General features: G+C 38.0%; 1 protein-coding gene across 1 annotated transcript in view; it reads right to left on the reverse strand.

Annotated features, from left to right (window-relative positions):
* LOC311175249 (putative phospholipid-transporting ATPase IM) overlaps positions 1 to 21,801 on the reverse strand; it is a gene marked incomplete at both ends in the record, with an annotated part of 155,957 nt that overhangs the window by 14,703 nt on the left and 119,453 nt on the right. The window contains 3 exons of the mRNA XM_084240154.1: positions 1,723 to 1,881; positions 10,429 to 10,511; positions 14,638 to 14,708. Of these exons, the coding sequence (XP_084096280.1) occupies positions 1,723 to 1,881; positions 10,429 to 10,511; positions 14,638 to 14,708 (313 nt within the window). The remainder of the gene's footprint in view (positions 1 to 1,722; positions 1,882 to 10,428; positions 10,512 to 14,637; positions 14,709 to 21,801) is intronic.

Below are 21,801 nucleotides of genomic sequence, written 5' to 3' on the forward strand. Positions count from 1 at the left end.
GAAAGAAGGGAGCAGCAAAGAAGGAAGAAAAACACCACCACTTGTCAAACATCTCCCATATGCATTATCTCATTGAGTCTTTACAGTGGTTCTCTAATGGACTCATTATTATCCCCAAGTTATAGTGGAAGAAACTACAGTTTAGGAAGTTTAAATAACCAAGGTTTAATATCCTACAGCTGGTAAACAAATCTGAAACCAGATTAGCCCAATCTAAATTTGTGAACTTTCTATTATGCTTCCTTGGAGGGAGACCCTTTCAACATAGCACCAGGGAAGGAAGAATCCTTCCATGTAGTAACATTTTCCCATTAGCCAACTTTATGAAGAAAAACTTGGCCGTTGAGTGGCTCATAGCAGCTGTCCTAGCAAAACATGCTATCACTGAACCATAGGCCTGAATTAGTCATTTCAAATAAGATCATACATATGCAAACAAAATTTTGGGCTACTGCCTATTCCTAGGATGAAGCACCCCCATTTCTTTAATGACAGGGAGAAAACCAGGAGGATATTGCGCATCACAGGACCTTCAGGAAGATTCTGTTTCATTAAATTGAAAGGTAAAGGCACGTTGATATATTAGCTAGCTCTCTTTTTCTCAATGCAAGAAAGAAGCAAGCAAGGAAATACACAATCCTAGGTTTACTTCCCTGATAAAAGTATCTAACGAGAAAATTATGGAACCAGATTCACCCTAGATAAAAGCACATATACTGTCTCATTTCTAGGGATTCCCCAGGTCCTGACAATGGCAATGCCCCAAGCAGCCACAGACTGGCTAACACCCACAGCTGAGAATGTTTAAGAGGAATTGGAGGACTTTTTTAGGTTTGGAACACTTTTGAGTCTTTAATGAACATTTTGTTGTTGTTGAGGAAACTCAGTTAAGAAAAACATTCCCGTTTTGATTGCACATACAGTCAACGAGCCCAAAACACATCTTAATTTGGTGTCACAATAAACAGGATTTTTAAAAATCAAGGGCTGGCAATTGGAGCCATGAGTACAATTTGAGTAGCTGTATGAAATGGTGCTACTGTAAGCTTCCTTAGCAAGAGAGTGCCCCCTTGGACCTGTAGAGATAAAGCAGAGAAAGGGGAAAAGTAATCAGGAAAAGTAATCAGGAAAAGTAAGGAGCACCTTGCCTCCTTTCTAGTCTTCCCAGGATTCACCGTCCTATTGACAAACAGTAGGAAAAGCTATGAAGTATAAACAGGTATGGTTGTAGGAACTACAAAAATGTTAAAAAGGCTGCTGGACCTTTGCAAATTACAAAATTAATAGCAGAGTAGGGAGCCTTTATTCCACAATCCCTACCTTAAGGACAGCTAGATTAATACAGACAATGATGGGGATGATTAAGATGGGGGTAAAAATAAATAGATAGAGATAGATAGATAGATAGATAGATAGATAGATAGATAGATAGATAGATAGATAGATAAAATAAGCCAAAATCAAGCAGTAGGTATCTAGTCCCCACAGGTAATTAGGGCCCAAACACCTTGAAGGAGAAGTTGATGATGCCAGACCTTCCTCACATAGTAGGACCACACAATCTTTTTGTAGATCAGCGGTGTCATCCCCTGGTGCCCTGCCCATTGCAGACACACAGAGCAGGTCCCCACCCAAGACTGTGCACCCCAGGAGCCCCAGACTCTGCTGATACATAGCTCAGGAAAGACTCTCCTAGAATCAACCCCGGGCCATCAGGTGTACCTGCAAAGATAACCATCCCAAAACACCAGCTGGTGTTTCTCAGGACGCAGCCCCTCAGGATCATCTTCTCGTTGTCGAGGCAGTGCTTGCTGTCCTTCCAAGAGAGGACTCCTGTGAATTTATCTAATCTGTTGTTAGGTGCCTCGCAGGCAACAATTCCTGTAAAATAAAAATAAAAAAAGAACCAAACCTCTTTAAGACTCGAAACCTCAAGTCCACAGTATTGTGTTACCACCCAACTTCTAATACACAGTACATTTTCCTTTCTCTTTGAGACAGCTCTGTCATACATCTGCAGGATGGTGCTAGGGAAAAAGCAGCCAGAGGGCACAAAGATGGAAATCCATCTTTGGATTCCTGAATGTTCTGAAACATACCTTTCTGCAGCGTCCCAAGAAGAACAGAAACCTCAAGCGTCATGGGATTTTTTTACCTTAAAATAAATTACTTTTCTTTCCTTTAGTTTGAAACAAATGACAAAGACAAAACAGGACTGTCCTAGAAGTATTTCTCATCTGTCTCTTTTTGCTTCATATGAACTATCACTCAGGTCAACATGGCACAGAGCTCCAGTTTCACAAGCACAGATAATCAGGTCTTCGTAGGCTCATACTCAGAATTTCGGGGGTCCTACTCTATTGTACCCTTAAGAAACCTGGGCCTTGTTTGCCACATGTGCCTGAGAATGCGTGTGATTCCTTTCAGCTGTTCCATGCTTCTTATCTTGATTAGATTCAGAGTTCTGGGGACTCTCAAAGGCACCATATAACTTGCCCCTAACTGGCCAGAAGATGTTTCAAGTTTTTTGCTGTTTTTTTTTTTTTCCTTTAAATTCCAAGCCCATTCCAAACCAAGAGCGTGCCCATTCCAAATCAATAAATCAATTCGTTCCATTATTTCAATAAGAAAATGCACTTTCAGGGTGGGGGTTTTCTTGATAGAAAAAGAAACCAGAAATAATCTTGCATGAATCCATCACAAAATGTAAGTATTAGATTAAGATACATTTGCCCTGCAACAGTCGGGGTTAATTTTTTATAAATAGTGAGTAACTGAAAGACAGAGGGAAACAGAAAGGAAAAGAGAGAGAAGGAATGAAAAAAAAAATGAGGTTGTTGTCAGTAGATCCAAACAGATGTCAAGGCAGAGTCAGTAGTCAGATAACCTACAAAATTCTCTCTTTCAAAAACAGTAAAAATACATTTATGTAATCAGAAGTCAAAGGTTGGATTGTGAAAAGTGGCATTTGGAAATTAAAAATAAAAAGACAAAATCATGTCTTTAGCATTGATTGAAAGGGAAGGAGAGCTGGTCAACCTGGACAACCTCTGCATCACACCTCTGCACCACTCCCCAAGCACCTTCTGAACTTTAAGACTATCACAGGCTCCATTCTTCCTAGGATGCTGTCTTTCTCCTAACTCTTAGACACAGGTGACAGCAGGCAGTTTTCACAAAGCCTGATCTTCCTTGACCAACAAAACCCTGAAAAGAATGAGGGATTCAAGCCCTCAGGACATATTTTCCAAGCTCCTCCTCCTTTTCTCCAGCTTAACAAAATTACCACCTCAAGACCCCCACCTGGATACTCACTAGCATTTTCCCAGACATCACTGCTAAGTGAGAATACTGACAAGACAATGTGGATGAGGCCAAATAACCTATAAAAGGTCATTTTTTATACAAATTAAAGTGCCTAAATTCTGCGGGTTGCTCCTATTAGAGCCTATCGCTGATACTAAAAGGTAAATTAAACCAAGTTGTCTGGACAATTATGTTGTGGAAGACATTTTTTTCTAAATGGCAAGAATTTAGTATGTATTTTTCTTGACATATAACGTTCACTCCTGAACTATCAGAACCTGGAGTTGAGTATCACCAATAACACGTACATAAAATAATAGGTTGACAGCAACCCTTGCGGCTTAGTCTAGTTTCTTGACCCAAGACTCAATTTCTCAGGCTTCAGACTTGGCAATTAGGAAAAAAAAAAAATGTGCTTTGGGCAAAAACAACATGATACACACTCCCTGCCAATAGGAATATAAAAAACAGGCTCATTTGATCATTTTTTATTGTCGCAAGCAAAGACTGACATGGAGGCAAATACAGCCTTGAACATGTTGACTTGCTCCTCCCTGGCCCCAAGGCTTATCCACTCTGGCCTGACACCAAGGGTGTGGTTCTAGACAGGAACAGGCAATAAGGCCAAGGGGTTCTGCCTCAGTGCTTGGAGGCCAAGCCCCAATTCAGCCTTCGTCGACGAATGCGATCCCGGTGTCTTAAGTACTAAATAGAAGGCCCCGTCAAAACAAAATGGCAGGAACAAAGCCAAACTACATTTTTATATCTTCAGAAATACTCAGCTTCCCCTTCCGTAACATTGTTAGAATTAAACACAAGTGTCCCAATTTCTTTTCTGCCTCTTTCCAAAGTGGTAAACAAGGTCCTCTGAAGGGAGCACTGTGTCATTCATATCTGTGTCTCCACAAACCACCATACGGTTTACATAGCAGAATCTTAGGAAATATGTCAGAGAGATGGATGGGAAGGTTTTCAGATGTCTTCAAGAGAAATGTTGGGAGATGAGCTGGGGATTAGAGAAGATTTAAAATGAATTAAAGAAATGGGTACATTTCCCTGGTTATAGTAGTAAAGAGGATTGTCCAGCTACAGCTGGACTTATGTTGCACCAGGGGGCTTATGTTAGCCTAACTCTAAGGCGCTGCAAATAGATCTGAGAACAGTGAATAAAGGAGGAAACCTTAAAGCACCTTAGAAGGAACCAGAAAGTTATAAAATAGATGAGGGAAAACTCTTTTAAGTCCTTTCTTCCTTTTGTAGATTATACAGGAAAGAGAGAGGCAGTGAACAGTTTGACAATGGATGAAGAAACCGTTCAGAAAAATAAGATGGTGTCTCAGGCAGTTATTTCGTACACAAAGCCATCTTTAGTGGGCAACAGAACAAGTAGGGAAAAAATCATGACTATAAAGTGTAAATATAATCAAACTAGCTAGTCCCTTTTGTTTGTTCCTTTGAAGCAAACAGATTGAAAGAGATTGCAATTCATACAGTTTACAAGCACCCAAATAATCAAGGCACATACAAAACAAAGTCTACAAGATTTCATTCTGGATCTTCCTTAGCACTCTGAATTCAGCTGTATAGTTGGTCAATTCCAAACTTCAAACCCTTCTCAAACTAAAGTATTTACCTCAACATGGAAATTTGTAGTCTACCATGAAAAGGGAACCCAGTATCCAGTAGTCCATGATTTTCATGAGAAATTGGCTTTCTTTATGTATATTATTATTAGCAATATTTATTGTTTATCTAACTTGAAACACTTTCATTAAAAAAATGATCTATTGATGAAGACATTCTTTTCAAGAGCTTCTACAGCCAAGCTCATTTTAGAGTTTAAAAGATTGTCACCACTATAGCCCTGGCCATTGTGATCAGTATATGTTTCATTAAGAAGGAAAGTGTCACCTTCAAATTACCCAAAGTTTCTTTTCTCCTCAGCCATCAAGTCTCAGCCACCCATCATCACCACATCAACACCAGCAGTAAAGAAGGAAACTATTCTTCATATCTTTACATGGAATCGATGTCTTATACAGAGACATCAGCTATGTTATTGGGTTGTGCTTATGTCCAGGTAAAGGGGAACCTATCTGGTGAGCTAAAAAAAAAAAAAAAAGTCATAAGATGCTAACCAAGTATTTTTGTTTTCTTTTTAACCAAAAGGAGATGCTTGCTTTTCTGTGTTTTAATTAGACACATGCTATTCTTTAGAAAGGACCACAAAACACACAAAGATTCCTGAAATAAAGAGTCAACCTTTCCCTGGTTCAGAATTCAGTATTAACAGTCATACAAAATATGTAAACTTGTCATAAGTTGCAAAACACAGATCTCAGCCCAGTCAGTTACAATATGCAAAAGATTCTTAAACACATTTGGACAATTTACATCCGGGGCTTTCCCCAAGGTATAAGCATGTCTAGTTTTCAAATGAATTAATCGACAACTATTCCAGTTACTCATTTTAAAAACTGTCTGATTCTGGTAAGACTTTAACATGAAAAATCAAGGTCCACTATTTTTATATTTATTATAATGTCAAATCAAGTTACATATCTTTCTTATAAAATTCACATTACATATCAGTATTTTTCTGATGTCCAAAATGTATATCTTTTTATTTTTTTAAGATTTATTTTATTTATTTATACAAGCACTGTGTATAGTCAGAAGCGAGGGAGGGTGAGAAAATTCACCAGAGCCAGAGCGGGGAGCACAACAGACAGACTGACGAAGAAATACACTACTGGGGGGAGCAGTGGGCGGCAGGAGAGGTCTGTCATGTCATGTGGGACCCTCGCTGGTGGCTGGGGATCGAACCGGCGCTGCAGAGGCTGCAGGCAGCTTCGCAGCCCAGTGCTCAACCGCTGCACCACTGGGGGAGGCCCCTGATGTCCCAAATGTAAAAAATATTTACATGAGAACTTTTCAAATAAATGTGTTTACCTACCAAACCCCACTCTATTTTGCATGTGCTCTTCTCTCTGTTTGACCAGCTCTTCTCTAAACTCTTGTTAAGGATTCTGACATTCAATTCTGATGTTTAAATATATGATATTGTCATCTGAGTACTGGATGGACTTGATCATACCCTAACTCCCCATGGCTGCTTTCTGCTCGTTAAGTCTAGTGTCCTCTCATACAACAGCCAACCAACAGCCCTGTGTTCATACTCTGGCTCCCGTATTTAGTAACCATGTGACATTGGGGTTGGGAAAGTTATTCAGCTTAGCTGGGTCTTGGATTCCTTGCCTATAGAGATAATAATAATCTCTTCCACCCATGACTATAAGGATTTAATTAAATAATGTGTGTAATTAATTAGTATAATGCCTCCTATATAGTGAACACTTGTTCATATATAAACCACAATTAGGGCCTATGAACTTTGGACTTTTACCTAATTAAAGACATCTTTGGGGATGAACACTGAGATGATTCTCCCCTCAGCTATAAACTCTTTGAAAATAAAGCCTGAGTCCAACTTACTAATCACTATATCCCCAAGTTTAGCAAAGCCCCTGGCATCATGTTAAACATACATTTGCTTAGTGAAAGAACAGGTGACTGGGAGATTGAATGAAAAGAGAGAAGCTTATGCCATTCCTAAGGAGGCCACTAGTAAGACGCTGTCTTTGGGTTTAGGGGCAAAAGTGGGGAGGTAGAGAGCCTTACAGGAGACATCCTGAGATCCTTCTCACTCATCTTTGACCCTTGGTGTCCCCATTGGAGAGCCCCCTAGTGTAGATTTCTCCAGGGATAGGAGTGGGAAACTCAGGTCTTTGGATACACGGAACATGCACTTTCAATGTGCACTTATGTTACAAGCTCAGAAAACTGTAGTTTGGTGCTAAAGAAAGCATTCTCACAAGCCTCGGAAGAAAAACCACAGGGGAACTAGAAGCAAAAATAATGTCATACCCAGATTTGCCCAGAAGTCACAAGCTACAAGCTATACTTAGTACAGACAGAGCATGGGAGAGGGAGTGCCTCCTGTGTCTGCCTCATCGCTTAACCTTGCCATGGTGAGGCGGGGCATTCCCAAATGCAAACAGAGCTGATACCATACTTGTAATTTAAATGAAGGGATGTAATATCTGGTTTTAATTCCCATAACCCAAGGAAGTCTTTTCTGGTCACCAGAGGAAAACCTGAAATCTATTGCCACCACATTATGACAAAAGTACATAGGGAAGCCTAAAAGAAAAGGTAGAAAAAGAATGGGGGTAGGGGTTAAAGGGATCAAAATAATTCTGAGAATGCCTGTGGAGATACTTTAAATTTCCACTGTTTAAAGTTCCAAGATGCTGTTGCATCTTGTCCTTATGAAGAGATTTAAACTGATTCATTTGAGTGATAAAAGCATGAAAGTAGAGAATAACAGAAAAAGACACATATATGTGAGAAAAATAAGTAAATCAACATAAATAGGAGAAAAAGATGCAAAGAAAATAGCAAAAATGAGACAAAAAAAAGGATGAGAGGATTGGTGAAATGGGGTAGAAAAATGTGCATATATACGTGTGTATACAGTGTAGGGTATGTGAATGTGTGTGTCAGAGAGACAGAGATTGAAATGAAAACCTGTGAACTAGGACTTGGTAAGAGAATGGAAGAAAAGCTGAAGGCTATAGAAAAGTAAGAGTGATCATAGGGAGGATTATGTGTCTGTTAACTGTTCCAATTCTTTCAGATACTTTTCCATACTATATCTTGCATCACCATTTTGGTCTTTAAATTTGGCTGCTAACAGGGAAAAATCTAATTTGTATATTACATTTAATTCATTCCTCCTTAATCCTTCCAGTCATTCTTCAGATGCTTTCTTGAAAACAGGAAATCGTATTTTAATTAAACTAACCTCACAAAATATTATAATGTCTTAAACGTTAAGGTACATTGAAATTCAACCCAAGATTTAAGAATGAAAGAGCAAATTTAGCAGAAACTTGGTTCTTGGCCCAGAAATATACCAGCCTCATGAATTTGGCATTACATGTTCTCTGAAAAGTGACCACAGTATAAGTATAAATGATTGAAAAGAGCCCTGTCTTGACTTTATTTGGAAAAACAATTACAGATTAGAGATTTGGTAAGTTACCTATTCTGTATAAAGTAAATTCAGACCACCGCCAAGAAATAATATTAATTCACTTAAAAAATAAATTTTATAAAGTATTTTAAAAGACTATTTTTATATAGTAACAAGTCCTTTACCCTCTAGGGATAGCTGATCTGTAATAAAGGAATGGTTTTTAGATGAGGAAGGATTCTCTTGCAGCACCACACTTGGATTGTTTTAAATTTGGGAGTTTTGTGTTTTTATCTCTAGAAAATTTTAAAGAAAAGACATTATAAAACCACAATGCCAGGTTGTCCCTTTTCCAGCCACTGGCCCTCTAGGAGCAGGGGACCGAACACTCTTGCTTTATCCTACCAGCCCCATCAGAAAACTTACTCCTCACCACACTGTTTCACACTCCATTCCTTGTCTCTTTACCTAGGACCTGGTGCAGAGCCTATAGCACTGGCAAGTTTTCATTCACTCAACAAGTATTTATTGAGCACCGCCGTGTGCGAAGCATTGTTCTAGGAGCTTGGTGTCTCCCAGTGAACAAAACAAAGATCCCTGTGCAGCTTTCACTGCAACAGGTAGAGATGGAAAACAGATAATAAAGGTAGGAAATAGGTAAGTTATGGAATAGTCCAGATGGTAGACCAGATGGCTATGAGAAGAGAATGTCAACAATGTAGGGTGGTTGAGAATATGAGAAATCACACTGAAGAGGGGGACATATTCCTTTTGTTCCATATAAGAAATCTACCTACTCCAGCCTGGATCTTTCTACACTATCCTGGCACTGATGTAATGTCAGAATTCCTAGAGGGTATGGGAGAGACAATTATTACTCAACAAATATCTATACTTGTTATTTCCCAGCCTCCCTTGCAAGTAGTTCAGTTCATGTGACTTGTGCTATCAATGAAATGTGTGAGGAAGAAGTGTGTCTCTTTCAGCTCATCCCTGCTTTGCTGTGCTGAACTTAGAGGGGCATTAGTCTAGGCACCGTGGCTACCTGATGTAGTGTGCCACCAAACCCACAACAGAATGTGATGTGAGCAAGAATTCAGCTATCACTGTTTATGCCACTAAGATATCAAGGACGCGTGGTACTAAATCAATGTGTAGGCTATCAGTAAAAGTATCTACAAAAGGAGGTGAACTGGTAATTATATCACTTTCTGCTTTGTAACATTAAATAAAACAAAAATTGTGAATTTTTACTTCCTCGCAGATTGATAAAGGGAAGACAGATGATTCTGCCAGGAAAGAAATGAGTAATGATGAATTATATTTAGGTTGCCCTTTTAGGACTCCATAAATATTCTATGAGGTATTTTAAGCAAGTATTTTGATTCATGGACACAATTTACTTTTCTTGGATTCATGTAACAGTAAAATTTCATTGAAAAAAATTACTTAGTCGAAAATATGCAATTTGTTTTAAGCTAATCAAAATATTTTTGGGCCATTCAAAGTTTCCTGGCTGTGCTGCTGACTTCAATTTCAAACTAGAGAACTTTTTTCTATAAACATTTGTTTATAAACTGGAATATTCTTCCTGAACACTGCTATCTTTAAGACATTACACCAGGCACGATGCAAGATAGAGATATATAGGAGGCAGGACTATTTTCTCCATAATGTGTGCAGTCTACTGTTTGCTCTTTTGTTATGTAACCCAAGAATGAATGGATGGTTAAATCTAGAGCTAGAAGTAAGAATGACCTGTATTCATCCTCGGCAAGCCTGCACAAGGCTCCAGGGAGGACAAGGTCAGGCAAGAGAAGTGTATTGTGGGACAAGAGGGAATGTAATTCAGAGAAGAGAAAACAGGGAAGAAATAAACAATGAACTGATAAAACCCTTTTCTCCTTGGTAAACTTTTTTCTCTTGAGCGTGAGAAGAGATTACAGGCTTTGATGCCTGGAGAATTTTACGTCTTTCCACCAAATTAAAAGAAAAAAAATCCTTAAATTGGTTTTCAGATGGATTTAGTTTGCTGCATTATTTTTTGGTATAGAGATTTCTGTTTGTCTGTTTTAAATACTTACCATCAAACTTTGCGAGTCTGCTAATTTCTGCTCCGAGTTCTGAGGTAACTGATAGCGCATGACGGACTTTAAGGTTCGTTTCCCTGTGAAATTAATTAACATGACATGTATTTTTATACAGAACAGCCCAGCAACATCTTGCACAAAGCAATCAGGCGGGCGTAGCACATGCAAAATCCAACACAAAACATTCAAGAAACTCCCTTTAAATGTCATTCGCACCTCTCACACTCTCTCAGGAAAGCAGGCGAGACTTTGCAGGCTCCTAGAGTTGGCGTTCAACCCACGACACATCTGTATAACAACACAGTAATCTGTTTTGTTATTTAAAAGAACAGAGAACATAATAAATATGGTTTCATTCGAACTTACTCAGACATCACGCATGAGTTAGAAAACACATTAGGAATGGCAACACAGATGCCAAATAAAGGAGGCCTTTATCACTCCAGAGTCTACTATCTACTTATGGGTTTTACTGGCAAAAGACAGTCATGGCTAATTTCACAGTAGCTGAAATTTAAGTGGAAAATGAAGGCAGCTTTCTTTTTCTTGGAGAATTAAGCCAAGAATCCCATGAGTCTAGAATGATACAACCAGAGAGGAAGTCAGTGGGTCATAGTGAACTGGTCATCTTCTTCCAGGCAGAAATACACATACATTGAACAGATGGCTCTCTGGCATTCATGAACTGGTAGCAATAAAGATTCAATGACCATCATTCCTGTCTTGCATTTAAGGGCTTACCATGCCTGTTTCTCATGCCTGATTATCTTTTACTGTTGTTGAAGAGAAAATGTCTTAGTTCAGAGTTCTTTCTTTTCTGAAAATTTTAGTAGTAAGTTCATTAAGTCAACAAGTATCATGGATACTTATCACATAATACTCATTGCTGCCCTGAGAAAATTATTGTCCTCTTGAGGGAAAAAAGTGATAGATGAAAAAAATATCAAATATCACTGTGTGGAAGTACATGCAGAACCAAGAAATAATTGAGTTTAGAGAAGCAAGATGCAGGCAGCCGAGAGAGCATTTGATCCAAACTTTCTGTAAATGAGTTTCACAACAATGTTAGGACAATATGAACCCAGCTCAGGAAATGTTCATTCCCATCTAGGTCAAATAGCTTTCAGCAGAAAACACTAAGATGGGTAAGATTGCTTTGTTAAAATTAATCTCATTGATTAGAATCTACCAGTTCCTAGGAGGCAGAAATCAGTAGGACTTCTGACAGTCAAGAAGAACTTCATAGCTGAAGCAGAAATTAAGCTGAACTTGATGGGTAAGCGTGAAAGCAGTGCTGTAGACACCAAAGGAACAATGTCCGTGTATTTAAATAAACTTTCCAATAATTGAACAGTCAGTCACACTAACCAGGATAAACAGTTTACATTCATTCACTCTGCTCTGTACGCAATGTATGGTACAGTTTATCTTCTATCTTTTTAAGTTAAGTCTTTAGGATTCTCTCCAATATCTCACCTCCACCTTCAGATATGAAAACTATAGGGGAAAATAATCACAGAAATAACTTATTGATTACATAGAATCAAGACTCATAATTAATACTTTCATTGCCAGGTGTATTCTTATTTACCTCAGCATCTTGTTAATCTGCAAAATTATTTCAGCATAAAAAAAATACGGAAAAGATCCTTTGTGTCATTTGCTCAGTTTTCCCAAAAGCAACATCTTGCAAAACCATGTACAATATCATATCATAGGCAGCATTCTGACATTGAAACAGTCAGATACAGAACATTTCCCAGCACCACAAGGATGACTCAGGTTGTCCCTTGTAGTCACACTCACTTTTCTGCCCCTGCTCCTCCTCCACTCTATCTTTAATTCCTGGAAACCACTAATCTGTTCTCCATTTCCTTAATCTTGCCATTCAAAAAAATGTTATAAAAACAGAATCATAATATGTGACCTTTGAAGATTGGCTTTTTTAAAATTCAACATAATTATCTGATGATTCACCCAGGCTCTTGCATGTATCAAATAGTTCATTCCTGTTTATTGCTCAGTAATGTTCCATGATACGGATGTACCATAGTTTATCAACCATTCACTTGTTGACAGTCATATAAGTTACAAAGAAAGCTGACCTAAGCATTTGTGTACTTACTTTTTATATAACCTCCCACTGGAGTAGGTTCAATGTTTAGGAATAAAATTGCTGGGTTATATGGTAGCTGTATGTTTAGTTTTTTAGAAACAGCCAAACTGTTTTCCAGAGTCACTGTAGCATTTTATATTCCCACCAACAACTGTGTAACTGATCTTCCTTTTCCACATCCTTGAGAGCATTTGGACTTGTCACTATCTTTTATTTTAGTCATTCTGATAGGTATATAATGATATTTCATTGTGGTTTCAATTTTAATTTCCTTAATGATACTGAACCTCTTTTCATATGCTTATTTGCTATCTAGAGCTATCCTCTTTGGTAAAATGGCTGCTCATGTCATTTTCTAATTTTCTAATTGAATTTTTTGTTTCACTGTCAAATTTTGAGGACTTTTTATATATTCAAGATACAAGTCTTTTCAGAGAGATGGCTTGCAAGTATTTTCTCCTCATTTGTAAGAGTTTCTTGCAAAGCAAATTTTTCTAATTTATGAAGTCCAACTTATCAAAGTTTTCCTTTATAGATGATGCTTCTTGTGTCAAGTCTTGATTAGCTCAATGTCTCAAAATTTTTCTCCTATGTTTTTCTCTAAAAGTATTATTATTTTATGCTTTACACCTGAATGCAATTTTCTTAATATTGATAGGGCCATTATCTATTTCATATTGGGCTAGTTGTGATTGCTTCTCAACAAAGTGATCTATTTCATCTATGTTGCTAAATTTTTATGTATATAGTTGTTGCAGTACCTCCTTATTATCCTTCTGTCATCTCCAGGATCTAGAGTCATATTCCCTGGTTCATTCATGATACTGCTAATGTGTGTTTCTTTCCGTTTTTGGCAGTCTTTCTAATGCTTTGTTAATTTTATTAATGTTATAAAGACCACCTCTTTGCTTCATTGACTTCATTGTTTCTCTGTTTTCAAGTTCATTGATTTCTGCTCTTCTCAATGTTATCTCGTTCCTTCTGCTTGCATTGTATTTATTACACTATTTTCTGGGTCCTTGAGACAGAGTATTAGATTATTTATTTGAAATGTCTCTTTTCAAGTGTATGAATTGAGGTCTGTAAATTTCTCTCTCAACACTATTTTAGCTTATATTCAAACCAGGGGCAGGATCACAAAGACCAAACTTTAGAATTTGGGGACAAATTACTCAGTCTCTCTAATCACTGGTTGTCTTTTCTGTAAAATGGGACTTACATAGTCCCTATGTGAGGCTTAAATGATAAAATTCATTTAAACAACATGTATAGTATCTTTAAAGTGTAAGCATTCAGTAAATATTTTTATGCCAGACAGATAAATCAAACCCTCTAAAACAGAACTGTTCTGTGGTCTATACTAAATTCTAAATTAACATAAAAGTCAAGACTACCAAAAATTATCTATTATTCCTCTCTTTGCTATGAACAACTTGATTTGTCTCAGTTCCAGAAGATTGCCTTCTTTCCTGATGGATACTGCTCTTGTTTTCCTTAGTAAATCATTTGAAATTTGAAAGAAAAAGAGAGAGAGAGAGAGAGAAAGAGAGAGAGAGAGAGAAAGAGAGAGAGAGAAAGAGAGAGAGAGAGAGAAAGAGAAAGAGAGAGAAAGAGAGAAAGAGAGAAAGAGAGAAAGAGAGAAAGAGAGAAAGAGAGAAAGAGAGAAAGAGAGAAAGAGAGAAAGAGAGAAAGAGAGAAAGAGAGAAAGAAAGAAAGAAAGAAAGAAAGAAAGAAAGAAAGAAAGAAAGAAAGAAAGAAAGAAAGAAAGAAAGAAAGAAAGAAAGAAAGAAAGACCTCTTAAAAAAAAAAAAAAAACTCAGTAAAGAGTGCCTGTGTAAAACTGTTCACATATACATGGCTAACTCACTTTTTCTGAGAGAAAATAAATTCAGGAGGAAAAGATAAGACTTTTCAAAATATCTGCTAAGTCATCAGCAAAGAGACTTTGCAATTTAGACTCCTATTTCTTCCAAGAAAATAAAGTGGAGCATAAGATGTAAGGTTCAAGCTAAGTCCTATTTCTAAAGTGATTACTCTTGAATAAATTAAAAGTCAATTCAACTAGTTATTGAACTTTAATAACTTACCCATCAAGCTCAGCAGTTTCAATATAACAGAGGCCGTGTGGCTCGCTACTTGATAGGAGAAGCAGATCAGCCTGTTTTAAAAAGCATATTAAGAATACTTGAGAGGGGAAGATTGGTAAAAGCCTTCCTTGTTATATCACCCCTCCACTACTGATAAGTCAGGAGGGCCTTTGGAAATAAGTGAAAGAGGTGAAATCCTGTTCCCCTGTCCACCATATCTCCTGAATCCAATGTTCCCTCTTCTTCCTTGTTCCTGTTGTGCACACCTTGTGGCCATCAAAACACAAGAAAAGGCAGGGGCTAGCACTAAAGTCAATAACCATGTCATTTATGACTTTACAAGAAATACATAAAATTCAATTTTCTTGTTGTGAGAATTATTGATGGAAAATATAAAATTTTCCTCAATAAATACCATAACACAAATATTTATATGCACACTAACATTACTGGTTAAAAGACAGGGGCAGGGAAAGGAGATGAGCAAAACACAGCAGTTAAAGAAGGGAGTAAGACAGAATACACAGCATGATGAAAGATAGGAGAAAACACTCAGATCAGTTAACATCTTTGACACAGAGAAATCGTTCTCTTTATCTACTTCAGCTTTGGAAATCACCTCTCATAATTCAGAATTGGTTTAAGCTCTTTCTGTTAGGAAACCATTTACTTTAAATTTCAGAATTTATACTAAAATAAGGGTTTCATGAAATTCTGGAGGACTTGACTATCTAAAGATCATTAAAATATTAGCAATTTATTTTGATCGATTAGCCTAACAATTTTCTAGGTATATCTGAATGTGTGATTGGCATTCCAAATTTGTACGATTTTCTTATCTTTATTTTTCAATATATCACAATTGTCCCACAATACTAAAAGATAAAAGCTATCCAGCAAGAATATTTTACCCTACAAAATTATCATTCAATTATAAAGGAGAAATTAAGGTTTCCAAAAAAAAAAAAAAACCTAAAGTTGTTCACTACCACCAGAAATGCTTTTGGAGTTCATCTACATGAAAGGAAAAAAAAAAAAAAAAAAACCACAAAGCAAAGAAAACTTTGAGCAAGGTGGTAACAATGAATGCATAGCAATAAAACATAAACAAAACAAAACTATTATGAGACAACAATAAAATATCCTATCAATAGTCACCCTCAAAGTGAAAGGGTCTGAACTTGCCAATCAAAAGTCACAGAGTGGCTGGATGAATTAAAAAGTAAGAGGCATCTATATTATACATGCAAGAAATGCACATCAACCTGAAGACACAGACTCAGCGAAAGGCTGCAATAAGGTATTTCAAGAACTGCTATTTTCACACTTGATAAATTAGACTATCGACCAAAAAAAGTCATGAGACAAAGACAGACACTATATATTGATCAAGTGATCCATCCGACAAGCAGATATATCAGTTATGAACATGTATGCATCCAACATATGCACCTAAATATATAAAACAATTATTAACAGACCTAAAGGGAGACACTGACAGCAACATAGAATAGTGGGGAATCTCTTATATCGATAGAACAATCATCCAGACAGAAAATTAACAAAGCAATAATAGCCTTAAATGATGTAATTGGTCAGATTAAGCCCAGAATGACCCATCTTGAATTTATTTTTTTTTTAAGATTTTATTTATTTATACAAGAACTGGGCTGCAGGTCAGAGGCATGGGAGATTAAGAGGATTCACCAGAGACGGAGTAGGGAACAGAACAGGCAGACTGACTGAAATGCACTGCTGAGGGGAGCAGCGGGCGAGGCAGGAGAGGTCTACTGCACCATATGTTTCTCCCTGACCAGCCGCGATAGAACTGGCGCTGCAGAGGCTGCAGACAGCTTCACAGTGCTGTGCTCAGCCCACTGCGCCACTGGGGAGGCCCCCCTTATCTTGAATTTAAAGAGGAAATAGATGTTTTTGAAAATTCACCTTGTTCTTACTGCTCACATTTCAGTTTTTATGAATACGGTAGCATCAATCATCATGCTTTTTGGTCTCTCCTCCCCTGACCTTAAAAGGATCATTTTAAATGAAATTCAGAATTCCCTAATTCTTATCCTCAGATTGTGTTGTGCTGTATATGTTAAGTGATTGTGTTATGAAGTATAAAGATAACTCTTTTTACTGTTACCTAGAGTTGCTCTCCCTCTATACTCTGCATAGTAAGAACAATCCACCGTTGCTGTTTATCATGCACTTACATATTTTTGGTCAACAAAGAGAGGAAAACTACACACAGTCGACTCAGAACTTGCCCATAGTCCCCACCACTGGGCTCTCCTTTGAGCCAGTGACTTCACTTCCAAGAGATGGAAAGAGAGAACCACAAACCCCATAAGTTCTGGGCTAACCCTTCCTGATCTGCCTAACCCTGGGAACCTGAAATACCTATCATTGACCTTTCCAGCCTCTTCCTGTCTCCTCCATGTCACCTTTTCCTTTGATGTCCTCTGAACCTTCCTCTTGTTTTCCCATCCCCTGATTTCTATCCTGCCTCCTCTCATTCATCCTCTGCTCTCCCTGCCCCACCATTAAGCCTTGGTTTTCCCTTTTGCTAACTCCTCCCTCGGAAGCTTTTTAATTCACTACAGTCGAGGATGAAGCATAAAGAGGCAGGACCAGCAGGGGCATCCAGCAGAATAAGTGGCCAATCCACTTATCATCACACAGTCCCCTCCCATGACTAGGTATATTTGGTAATAATTCTGAAAAGAACAGGCAAGGAAATTACAGTAAAAACCTATTAGTCCCTGGTTACCCTTTTATCAGAGATTCTGGAGAAGTAACTCATGAGTAGCCTTAGGACTCCACCAACCCCATGATTCTGTAAGTGGTCTTCTCAAGCTGATTCCCTCACTGGGGCTCAGGGGACCCACTTCGTAGTCAATCCAGAAACTGGGGTTTGAGTTGTAGATTTTCATGATACCAATCATTAATATTTGTGAGAGCTTACTATGTCTGACACTATCCTGAGATATTACATGCAATATTATATGTAATACTCACAAAATTCCTGTAGTGTCAGTCCTATTGTTATCTCCACTTAACAGATGAGCAAAGTGAAAGGCTCAGAGAGGTTCAGTAACTTGCTTGAGGCCACCTAATAAGTGGAGTTTCTGGCATCAGATCTAAGGCATATACAGCCAGGAAAGCTAAAATGAGTAAAAACTTCTTTTTTCTCAAGAATTTTATAGTTTCATAAAAACCAAAATGATATAGGAGTACAAGAAAGAGAGAAATAAATGGAGAGAGAAATAAGGAGAGAGAGAAATAAAAGGAGACAAATAAAGAGAGAGAGAAATAAAAAGAGAGAGAGATAAAGAGAGAGAGAGAGAGAAAACATAGGGTTGATGGCTGGGGAAGGATCTCACGGGAAGTTCAGGATGGAACGGATGGCAGAGACATTAGGAGGAGTAAAGAACAAAGAAGGGACAGAGTGATTAACAGAACTCACAGGTGGGACAGATAAACAGAGACAGCCAGAAGCATCTTCCTCTCACCCCATTTGTACTGTCCTCTGTCAGCTATTGGCACATTTATCCCCACACTCTGCCCAGAGAGACTCAACTGAGTTCTCCATGACACAGTGTTTTCCATCACCAATGCCCTTGCCCCCACCTTCCACTAGCAACAAAAAGCCCAAGCCATTGCCTCATGGAAACCTGAAACAAACACTCCAGTCAGATGAAACTCGAACAGAATCCACTGAACGTGTGTGAGTCACAAAAGGCAGGGACAGTGTTATCAGGCATAATGTTTGTTGAAATAAAAAGTCAGTTAAACAAAATCTCAAGTCATGATAACACCTCAAAACTGTATGATTATTTCAGGGTTTCTAAAACACTTTTGTGTTACTTTGTTCTCTCCAGTGTCCCTGAGGCGGTGATATTTCCCATTGTGTGGCTAGGAAAGCTGGGAAGGTTGTCTCTGGTCCTACAACAGTAGATGAGATAACCAATGAGAAGTCCACAACCTTCACAAAGGTTGCTGAGAGCTTTAGCACATCTAATTGAAGAACCAAGGTTCTGAGAGATTCAAAGCCATATTCGTGGTCATATGGAGCTTAAGGGCAGAGCTGAACTAGAATTCTGATGCCAAAATGTGTATCTTTCCTGGGCTGGCTACAAAAGCAATGGAATACAACTATGAGAAACAGAAAGTATTTTGCTTTGTTTTCTTGAGTTTTGTTTTGCTTTGTTAGTGTTCACAAAATCAAAACTACAATGATGAAAGAATATTGGGATATTGTTTCCATAATGGTTCAAATGATAAATTTGTCGAATTAATTGGAACATCATACCTGGATCTTCCTTTATTTTTTAAGTCATTCTCCCACAAGGAGTTCTTTAACTTCTTTATCCTTTACAATATTGTCTTTTCTTTTTTTAGTCCAAAAATGAAAATGCCAAACATCTCATGCTAAAGTATGATACAAAAGTATAATACATGTAATACAAAAGTATTTTCCAATAGCATACTTTGGAAAAATGTTTGATAGGGACAAGAATCATTATGAGGTCCCCAAAATGAAAATGTTTAAGACTATAGGTAATATTTTTATTTAAAATTTAAATTTCAGATCCTACAAATGTAAGTTGAGTATCTACTAATAAATACTGTAATTACTTTTGTATTTTATAGTTTAATGAATTTGAGAAGAATAAGGAAAGATATTGAAAAAGGAGATTAGTGGAGGAGAATAATAATAGATCTCAGTGCACTCACTTGCAGGCAAAAAATCCTTGACCATATATTTCACTCCCACAAATTAGTAACTGCTTATAAACAGAACATTGGCCAGCAACTGTTTATTAATGTAGGAAATAATGAGTCATTCCTCTACACGTTAGCAAGAAGCTTCTTCAGTATAATTCAGGCAAACGTCAAACAAAAATCTTTGTCTTTCTACTCTATCACATTTTTAAGAGGGTACTTTTTTAATACCAGCTACAGTGAAATAAGTAACTTATCTGAAACTTTAAAAACTTAAAATAACAGGGAAGAATTAGAACACAAAATGATCTCCCTAAAAAAGTGAGGGGGAGCTGGTAAGAACCAGATGAGACACATGGATGGATCACAACAGTGCCAAAGCCTCTGGTCAGGACTGGTGTTTAGGCCAAATTCATCAATCTAGCTCTTTAATTTCTTAAGATGAAATTTCTAATTCCTGAAACAGAAGAATGCCTTTATTTTAAAACAAAACTTTTACTATTGTAAGCATTTAAAGCATGAATATTTTTTTGTGGCAGGAGTTGGGGGAGCACTTATTCAAATACCTAAACAACTATATTCATGCAATGTTTAAATATGCATGAATTACTTTTAATTATAATTATAATTACTAATTATAGGGGATTACTTCTGCCACCTGATCAGTAAAAAAAAAAAAAAAATACACAACAACACTATTGTCAATTGAAAGAGGAAGGTTTGCCTGGCTCCCCAGCGTCTGTCAGTATTAGGAATTCTGCAGTAAGTTTTTCTAACATTTGACTCGCTTCTTCTAATGCAAATTAATCTCACTGTGGCAATTGAATCATACTCTGCATTTTCCCCCTAGTTTGGAAATAAAATTAGGGGCACTGAAAATTCAGCCCCAAATTGTTTTAGAATTAAAAAAAAAAAGTGAGGGGCAGCGGGAGTTCTGTATCTGGAGAACAAAGGTAACTTTTTTTTTTAAAGATTTATTTATTTATGCATACAAGAGCTGGGGTGCAGGCGAGAGATGGGGGTGGGGAAGGGGTGAGAGGATTCACCAGAGACAGAGTGGGGAAGAGAACAGGCAGACTGATTGAAATATACTGCTGAGGGGAGCAGCAGAGGGACTAGACAGGAGATGTCTGCCTTGCCATGCCCAGGTTGTGGATTGCTTTATAGTGTGTTGCTTTAAACCCCTGCACCACCAGGGAGGCCCAGAAAGGTTAACTTTTGAACATATGAAAGGGATCAGAGGGAGGGAGGGAGGAGCACAGGGGACTGAGGTGATGATGCACGGGTGCATTGGTGAAGGACACTCTACAGGGATTACACCTGAGGGGGTGGGGGGAAGCAAATATTGTTTAAAAATGAACAAAGATGTAAAAAAGAAAAGAAGAAAAAAAAAACTTTTGAACATATGAGCTAATTGGCAGTCAGGTGATCCCCTTTCCTTGCTTAAATAAGTCCACGTAAATCAAGCTAGAAATTCTAAATATGGACAGAGGTCATACATCAAAATTGCATGCAATATTCCCCAGTTGCTTTACTTCCAGCATCCAAGCCTATAACTCCTATCTGTGAAAGCCCAGGCTCAAGGCAATCGACGTGACTTTTCTAGTGGAATCAAGAGCCCCATATGGCAGTAGCTGGGGGCTGCATGTGGGGGTTCCTATGGAGCCAGAAGGCCTTGGTTTAACTCCTGACTCTCCTATTAGCAAGCAAGTTGATCTCACTATGCTTCTGTTTTATCATCTGTAAGATGGAATAACAATAGTATATAGTCTACTCTCATGTGAGCTAATATGAGGATAAAATGAGCAAGTTATATAAAGAGACTAATATGATCTGGCCTGTAGCATGCATTCAATAAAGACTAGCTATTGCAAGTCAGCAGTCAGTAGAGATAAGCTACCATCTTTATTACTGGTAAATCTGTTGGAGGCTAGGCTTTAGGCCCATGGGTCAAATGGGCTTGTTGTTCAGCTCTAAACTACAAGGACATTGCCACCATCCTCACCAGGAAGCTTTGCCCTTATAAAACTGGTGGCATCAAGGAGGAGGGCAGAATGTACCCTCTAGAAACAGGTAGAGCCCAGAGAGAAAGAGTGGAGGCTTGGGATCTTGTACACCACTCCTTCCCTACAAACTCAGCCATCAGAGAAGTCACTTCTGGGAGAGGGGAGCAGGTAAGGGGTTGCAGGACTCTCAAGAATGTTATCTGGGGCTGTCCCTCCAAGTGAAAATGCAAAGAATTGGACCTAGAAAGCATAGAGAGTAAACATTCCCACTCCATCACATAGCCACAATTCAAAGGCTGCATCTGTGCCATCCACCGGTGGAAGCAGAAGTCACTGTGGCTATTAAAATCTAAATTAGCTGAACTCAAATGAAACATATCTCAAGCCTTCAATGGCTACATAGCCTATTGGTTGTCACATTGTACAGCAC

The sequence above is a fragment of the Talpa europaea genome (genome assembly GCF_964194135.1).
Source record: "Talpa europaea genome assembly, chromosome: 8".
Classification (NCBI taxonomy): Eukaryota; Metazoa; Chordata; class Mammalia; order Eulipotyphla; family Talpidae; genus Talpa; species Talpa europaea.